The 8,274-nt window shown below is 42.9% G+C and overlaps 1 protein-coding gene across 3 annotated transcripts in view; it reads right to left on the reverse strand.

Moving 5' to 3' along the window:
* The window catches only part of LOC137368741 (coiled-coil domain-containing protein 17-like), a 73,040-nt gene extending 68,491 nt beyond the window's left edge, over positions 1-4,549 (reverse strand). For all 3 annotated transcript variants that reach the window (XM_068028928.1, XM_068028929.1, XM_068028927.1), the window contains exons 1-2: positions 4,324-4,549; positions 1,522-1,674 (exon numbers count right to left, since the gene is read on the reverse strand). In XM_068028928.1, the coding sequence (XP_067885029.1) occupies positions 1,522-1,674; positions 4,324-4,461 (291 nt within the window). In that variant the 5' untranslated portion in view covers positions 4,462-4,549. The remainder of the gene's footprint in view (positions 1-1,521; positions 1,675-4,323) is intronic.
* Between the last annotated feature and the right edge of the window lie 3,725 nt (positions 4,550-8,274).

The raw sequence follows: 8,274 nt of genomic DNA on the forward strand, positions 1-8,274 counted from the left end.
GTAAATGGGGAATTTGCTGCTACATGAACTGATTGAAGCAGATAGCATAGACCTGTTTAAGGGGAGGTTTGATGCATCCAAAACAGAGAACGGAATAGGGATAATGGACGGCAGGGTAGGAAGAGGCTCTTGTATAAACACGAGCATAGATCAATTAGGTCAAATTATCTTTTTTTTGTGCTGTAGATTCTATGCAAATCTATGTAAAACTGTGTTTAGCTGTTTTTACCAATGGGTTAGTTTACTAGACAGCTGTGGCATAATGGTGAACATTATTTCTACCACTAAAATAATGAAATGTAATGGGAATGTGAATGGTGGATTGGGACTGTGCTGTTGTCAAAACCAGTGCACGCAAATTAAACACTAGAACATATGATTTTTGTTTTCAAAAAGGTATATCGGGTAGTATCCTTCTGAACAGTAGCAGGAGTTAACTTTTTTTTTTCAAAAAGATTAGTAATCAAGCATAAAAAATATGGATGTAAGTGTTAAGTACTGAGCCTGTACTGGTTAATTCAAGTACAAACACCAGCATTATTGTACAGTAGTTCAAATTTTGTGTCCATATTTTCTAGGCACATTTTCAAATTGCCCATCATCCTTGTAACCCTGACTCATGAATTTTTCGTTTCCCAGCGGTACAGGGTCAGGAAGGGACTCTTCCTCCCACTGCCTCAGCTCCATGATCCTGGCCCAGTTCTCTGGGTCAGACATCAATATAAGACCACGACAGGCTCCCTGCAAGTTTTCTGGCATTTAATGTAAGTCTTCCACTGGCCCCCAGTAGATGGAGAAGCATCAGAAAGGCTAGAAGACGATTTAGAGGCCATGGGACGACACTTCAAACATATTTCATTCACGGTGAAGCACTTTAGAGTGCACTGAGATGGTGAAAAACTCTATGTAAATGCAAGTTCTTTCTTTCCACCATCCTTCTCTTCTGCATTTCCTACATGCCCCCTCTCACCTCCTTCATCTTCCTGCTCCAAACTCTTCTACCTGAGCTTTCTCCCCCTCCCCTCCTTCTTTCCCTCCTTTCTCCCTCTTTTACAATCCTCTTCCCCCCTCTTTTCTCTTCACCCTTCCTCTCCCTCTTTGCCCCTCCCTCCCTCCTCTTTTCTAATTCTCCCCTTTCTCTTTTCCCCCTCTTCCTTCTCTCTACTTGTTTCCACTATTCCCTCTCCCCATCCTCCTCTACCTTACTCTTCCCTTCTCTGATCCACTGCTCTCCCCCTCCGTCTCTCCTATCCCTTGGCCACACCATCCCTTCTACTGTCAATCCTTTCCCCTCCATTCTTTTTCCCCCTGCACTTCACCATGGGAGGTGCAGGAGTATCGTCTCCTACAATTCTAAATGATACATTTAAACTGCAAGGGTCTCAGGCTTTTACAAAACATTATGGGTGATGAATGAGCCCTAACAGACAATAATATTACTTCCCTGCAACAGGCTGAAATAGGAGACATTTACTTTCCTTTGAAAGACCATGTCTTCTTCTCTTAAAACAGAGAATTTACCTGGCAAAATGTTGCCTGTTCATCAGATATCAAACTATCATTCCTTAACCTCCTCTCATTCGCATCCATTTCTTCTAGGATATTTTGCTCCTCCATTTCCCGCTGCTTCCTTTGCTCCTCACGGCGTCGCTTATAGTCCTTCAGCTGATCAAGCTGTTATGTAAGAATAAAATTAAAAAAGGAAAAGAAAATTTTAGAAATGGTCAGCAGGTCAGGCAACAGTTATGGAAAAAGATTTTCTCTCAGATAGCAGGTGCTGGCAATGGAGCATGGCTGGGTCAGAGCCTGCCAGGAGTGGAGAAGGTGTGAGCTGGTGCTTGGGGGTGAGAATCCCATATTGGTACTGTTATGGAATTTCCATTCTTTGTGTTAAAACTTGGGAATCTACATCTTTAAAAACTAAAAAAGATTTTATGGACATTGAAACATCTGGAGATAGCTGAATTTTATGGATTTTTTTTTTTTAAAAAAAGGTCAACAACTGGTTTTGACCAGTAAATAAATACTGGAAACCAGGTGATTTCAAGTAAACACCACAGAGGGTTTGACTTTTGAGAGTGATTTTTTGTTGTGACAAGATATGAATCTGGATATTGGCACACAATTAGTAACATGATTCATGTAGACTGGTAATCAAACGTCACAGGATTAATAAGGTATTCAGCTAAATAGGTTAGGGAGGATTAGAGGTCACAATCTCATATTATATAAGGGCAAAAACTAGGTTAGATGTTAGGAAGTGATTCTTTTCGCAGGGAATAGTGGATTCTCTATTGACCTTAATGACCTACACTTGGGTGCACAGGGCACACTTTCAACACTTGCAGATGACACTAAACTTACAGGAATTGTGAACTGTGAGGAGGATAGTGATATACTTTAAGAGGACATAGATAGGCTGGTGGATTGGGCGGACATGTGGCAGATGAAATTTAATGCTTGGAAGTGTGAAGTGATACATTTTGGTAGGAAGAATGAGGAGAGGCAATACAAAATAAAGGATACAATTCTAAAGGGGGTGCAGGGACAGAGAGACCTGGGAGTATATGTGCACAAATCGTTGAAGATGGCAGGGCAGGTTGAGAAAGTGGTTAATAAGACATATGGGATCCTAGGCTTTATAAACAGAGACATAAGAGTACAAAAGCATGGAAGTTATGATGAACCTTTATAAAACACTGGTTTGGCCTCAACTGGAGTATTCTGCCCAGTTCTGAGTACCACACTTTAGGAAGGATGTAAAGGCATTAGAGAGGGTGCAGAAAAGGTTTGAAAATGGTTCCAGGGATGAGGGACTTCATTTATGCGGATAGATTGGAGAAGCTGCGGTTACTCTCCTTAAAGAGAAGGCAGGAGATGTGATGGAGGTGTTCAAAATCATGAGGATCAAGAGAGTGTAGAGAAAAACTATTCTCATTGGCGGAAGGGTCAAGAACCAGATTTAAGGTGATTGCCAAAAGAAGCAATGGCGACAGGAGGAAGAATATTTTTAACGCAGCTTGTGGTTAGGATCTGGATTGCACTACCTGAGAGTGTGGTGGAGGCAGATTCAATTGTGGCTTTCAAAAGGGAATTGAACACAAATAATTGCTGGGCTACAGGGAAAGGGCAGGGGAGTCAAACCAGTTAAGTTGCTTTTGCAGAGAGCCAAGTGGACACAATAAGCAGAATTACCTCCTATTCTGTAAACATTCTATGATTGCATGCAACAGGTTCCCAGCTCTTGTGATAAACACTGATTTGCTGAATTCCTTCGATGAGACCCTGTTTCTGGCTATACAAAAGGTAGGTATCGCACAACATCAATCAGGGCCAGAATGGTCTCTTGGCCTAGCTTCAATGGTCTTAAAGGTTTGGAGAGTAATTTTCCAGATTTGTTCTCCCTATTTGGCCTGCATTTTTAAATTCGGTTTTCACCTCTCCCATAAGATTACAAGGCTTTCGGGTGGGATGAGGTGGGCATTGTCTGTATTGTGATGCACTGTGCATTGCAGATGGATGGAACAGGCTGGTTGGACCAGTGGGTCTTTTCCGGTCCTCGTTGTCGTTTGTCGGTATGAATGCAAATGCTTCGCTCAGGACAAAATTTGGACACTCATTGTGGTCTAGTTCTGCCCCAGCCAAAATGTGCGTGCTGGGATCCCTTCAGCATCAACAGCGACTTAGTAAATACAACTCTATGGTGCCGGGTGTTAAGCATATATCCTCGCCCCATAGCAACCAGCATTTACTTACAAACGCTAGACACACACACACAGGGAAACTGTTGAAGTCGATGAGTTTCAGTGAACACGTGTCTTGTTGCTGGGTTTTCGAGCTCGAATTATCAATCAATTTCAATCGCTGCGTCAGAAACACTGAATTGAAACATCAATAGCGAAAGCAACAGCCAAAGAAACGCTTGCAATTATTTTACTACGCTTGTTTAAAAATGTATGCACCAAGCTTTGATCCGAATCTGTATTAAAATACAATAAAATGGACCGTGTATGCCAAATTAGCAACGAGGAGCTTTGTAATCACGTTATTCTTTTCACATCTAATTTTTGTTTCTTTATAAATAGAGCAGTGAAGTTCAACAGTATTTGACCGTGTTAGTGAGGATTATAGATAGCCAATACAAGTGAAAACTTGCAGAAAGTACACTCGCTCCCCAGCCAATGTTAAAAGGCTGCGCTATAAGTCCCCTCAATAATGAAACAAACATGAGTGTGTTTGTTTCTTTCCTTAGGATGTTATTGCCGGAGATACAATGCGTTTAAGAGAGGAAATAGAAGCATTTAAAAAAATACACTACTTTACCATATCCTCTGGGGTTTGGGTCACTAATCCTCTTCCGATCCCGGTCCCGATGCAAAATTTTTCCCGGTGCTTTTGAAGCAGAGACGGGGATTTAAAAGTCATATTGCAGCTCGAACAGCTCAGGTACCTGGGCGTCATCTCGACTCATAATAGCAACAAAGTAAACCAAACTCTGCAACCAGCTCCTGGAGCGAGGACCGCCTTACGATGCCAGCTAGTGGTGGGAGTACCATGGCCGACTGGGCGAAAGAGTGTATTTGAACCCAACAGGTTCAAAGAGACTACAGCCAATTAGTTCTTTTTGTAGTACAGTTACTGTTGGTCTGTAAGTAAAGGTGGCTGTTAATTTGCGCACAAAAAAGTCAAAAAACCAGGGGTATAGATTTAAGGTTCTGAAGAACGGTCACTGACCTGAAGCGTTAACTCGGCTTCTCTCTCTACAGATGCTGCCAGCCCTGCTTTATTTCAGATTTCCAGCATCTGCAGTATTTTGCTTTTATTTCTTTTAGATTTAAGGTAATTGCAGAATTTCTTATCCACAGCTGTTACATAAGTTTCTAAATTCACTTGAAAAAGCCCTTCAAAACATTCTTACAGGGGATGCAGAGACTAAGTGGGCCCACATCAGAGGCGCCATCTATGACTCAGCAATGACCACCTATGGCAAACGTGTGAAGCAGAATGCAGACTGGTTTCAATCTCACTTTGAAGAGCTGGAACCTGTCATAGCCGCTAAGCGCGTGGCACTGTTGAACTACAAGAAAACCCCCAGCGAGTTAACATCTGTAGCACATAAAGCAGCCAGAAGCGCTGCACAAAGATGAGCCAGGCGCTGCGCAAATGACTACTGGCAACACCTATGCAGTCATATTCAGCTGGCCTCAGACACCGGAAACATCAGAGGAATGTATGATGGCATTAAGAGAGCTTTTGGGCCAACCATCAAGAAGATCGCCCCCCTCAAATCTAAATCAGGGGGCACAATCACTGACCAACAGAAGCAAATGGACCGCTGGGTGGAACACTACCTGTACTCCAGGGAAAATGTTGTCACTGAGACTGCCCTCAATGCAGCCCAGTCATGGATGAGCTGGACGAACAGCTAACAAAATCGGAACTCAGTGATGCCAATCTCTAGCCCTGGGAAGGACGGCATTACCCCTGAAATAATCAAGAGTGCCAAGCCTGCTATACTTTCAGCACTCTACGAACTGCTTTGCCTGTGCTGGGATGAGGGAGCAGTACCACAGGACATGGGCGATGCCAATATCATCACCCTCTATAAGAACAAGGGTGACCGCAGTGACTGCAACAACTACCGTGGAATCTCCCTGCTCAGCATAGTGGGGAAAGTCTTCGCTCGAGTCGCTTTAAACAGGCTCCAGAACCTGGCTGAGCGTGTCTACCCTGAGGCACAGTGTGGCTTTCGAGCAGAGAGATCCACCATTGACATGCTGTTCTCCCTTCGCCAGCTACAGGAGAAATGCTGTGAACAACAGATGCCCCTCTACGTTGCTTTCATTGATCTCACCAAAGCCTTTGACCTCGTCAGCAGATGTGGTCTCTTCAGACTACTAGAAAAGATCGGAGGTCCACCAAAGCTACTAAGTATCATCACCTCATTCCATGACAATATGAAAGGCACAATTCAGCATAGCGGCACCTCATCAGACCCCTTTCCTATCCTGAGTGGCATGAAACAGGGCTGTGTTCTCGCACCTACACTGTTTGGGATCTTCTTCTCCCTGCTGCTCTCACATGCGCTCAAGTCTTCAGAAGAAGGAATTTTCCTCCACACAAGATCAGATGGCAGGTTGTTCAACCTTGCCCGTCTAAGAGCGAAGACTAAAGTATGGAAAGTCCTCATCAGGGAACTCCTCTTTGCTGACGATGCTGCATTAAGATCCCACACTGAAGAGTGTCTGCAAAGACTCATCGACAGGATTGCGGCTGCCTGCAACAAATTTGGCCTAACCATCAGCCTCAAGAAAACGAACATCGTGGGACAGGATGTCAGAAATGCTCCATCCATCAATATCGGCAACCACCCTCTGGAAGTGGTTCAAGAGTTCACCTACGTAGGCTCAATTATCACTAGTAACCTGTCTCTCGATGCAGAAATCAACAAACGCATGGGAAAGGCTTCCACTGCTATGTCCAGACTGGCCAAGAGAGTGTAGGAAAATGGCACACTGACACGGAACACAAAAGTCCGAGTGTATCAAGCCTGTGTCCTCAGTACCTTGCTCTACGGCAGCGAGGCCTGGACAACGTATGTCAGCCAAGAGCGACGTCTCAATTCATTCCATCTTCGCTGCCTCCGGAGAATCCTTGGCATCAGGTGGCAGGACCGTATCTCCAACACAGAAGTCCTCGAGGCGGCCAACATCCCCAGCATATACACCCTACTGAGCCAGCGGCGCTTGAGATGGCTTGGCCATTTGAACCGCATGGAAAATGGCAGGATCCCCAAGGACACATTGTACAGCAAGCTTGTCACTGGTATCAGACCCACCGGCCGTCCATGTCTCCGCTTTAAAGACATCTGCAAATGCAACATGAAGTCCTGTGACATTAATCACAAGTTGTGGGGGTCAGTTGCCAGTGATTGCCAGAGCTGGCAGACAGCCATAAAGGCGGGACTAAAGTGTGGCGAGTCAAAGCGACTTAGCAGTTAGCAGGTAAAAAGACAGAAGCGCAACGCGAGAGCCAACTATGTAACAGCCCCGGCAACCAATTTTATCTGCAGCGCCTGTGGAAGAGTCTGTCACTCTAGAATTGGACTTTATAGTTTCACAAACCACTGACCACCTCCAGGCGTTTACCCATTGTCTCTCGAGACAAGGAGGCCAAAGAAGAATTGGCAAAAGGGTTAGAGTGGAATTGAAGATTTATTTTCACCGAGGGTGATAGAAGTTTGGAACCCACTGCCTGAAGGGGTGGTAGAGGCAAAAACCCTCATTGCATTTTTAAAAAAATACTTGGATATGCACTTGAAATGCAGTAACCTACAGGATTACATACGAAGAGCTGGAAAGTGGCATTAGATTGAATAGCTCTTTTTTGACCAGCACAAACCTGATAGGCCAATTGGCCTCCTTCTGTGCTGTAAGTTTTGTATCTGGGTTCCACGAATATCAAAAACAATAACCAGTTATTGTTGGGTGATGTTGGTTGAGGGACAAATAGAACTCCTCTGCTCTTCTTCACTGCCTTGGGATCTTTTACATCTCCCAGGGAAGGTTGACTGGAATCTCAGTTTAATGCCTTGTCTGAAAAATGGATCACTGTGGAACAGCAAAACTCATCACATAACCTAAACATTTTCACCCAAAACTATTCTTTTCCCATTTCCAAATTTATCTAATAAATACATTTCAGTTCCAAAATGAAATTAATTTGAGTTGTCTACTCCATCTCTGGCTACATCTAATATAAAAACTATAGAGAAAGGCACTATTTTAATCTAAAATTATATTTTTGATTAAAAAAAAAGACGATAGAGAAAAGGGACAGCAATATAAAACTAACCCCAGAAACAGGATATACATTTGAATGAGAATCCTGAACATGGTAATTAGTTTACATCGATAGGTTAGATTATTGATTCAATTAGAAAAGTACTAAGAGACTGTTGAGTACAGAGGAATCAATTTATTAAATGATTGAATTTTGAATTATGAATTGCAAAACAAATCAATTTATATTGATAAATCACAGGAATTGAATGAGGGAAATAAGTGTAATTTCAATTAAGTACAATTAAAGTTAAATTCAAATCGAGGACAGCTGGAGTTCAAATTGAAAAAAATCAGAAATTGAAGTTTACATAGAATGTAGAGCACCAAATATTCAGGAAAATGGATTGGACCACAAATGAATGAATAGAATTTGAAATTATTTAATAATCAAATGAAAAGATCACAATCTGAACATGCATTTAGAAGGCTG

This window comes from Heterodontus francisci, chromosome 4 (genome assembly GCF_036365525.1).
Source record: "Heterodontus francisci isolate sHetFra1 chromosome 4, sHetFra1.hap1, whole genome shotgun sequence".
NCBI lineage: Eukaryota > Metazoa > Chordata > Chondrichthyes > Heterodontiformes > Heterodontidae > Heterodontus > Heterodontus francisci.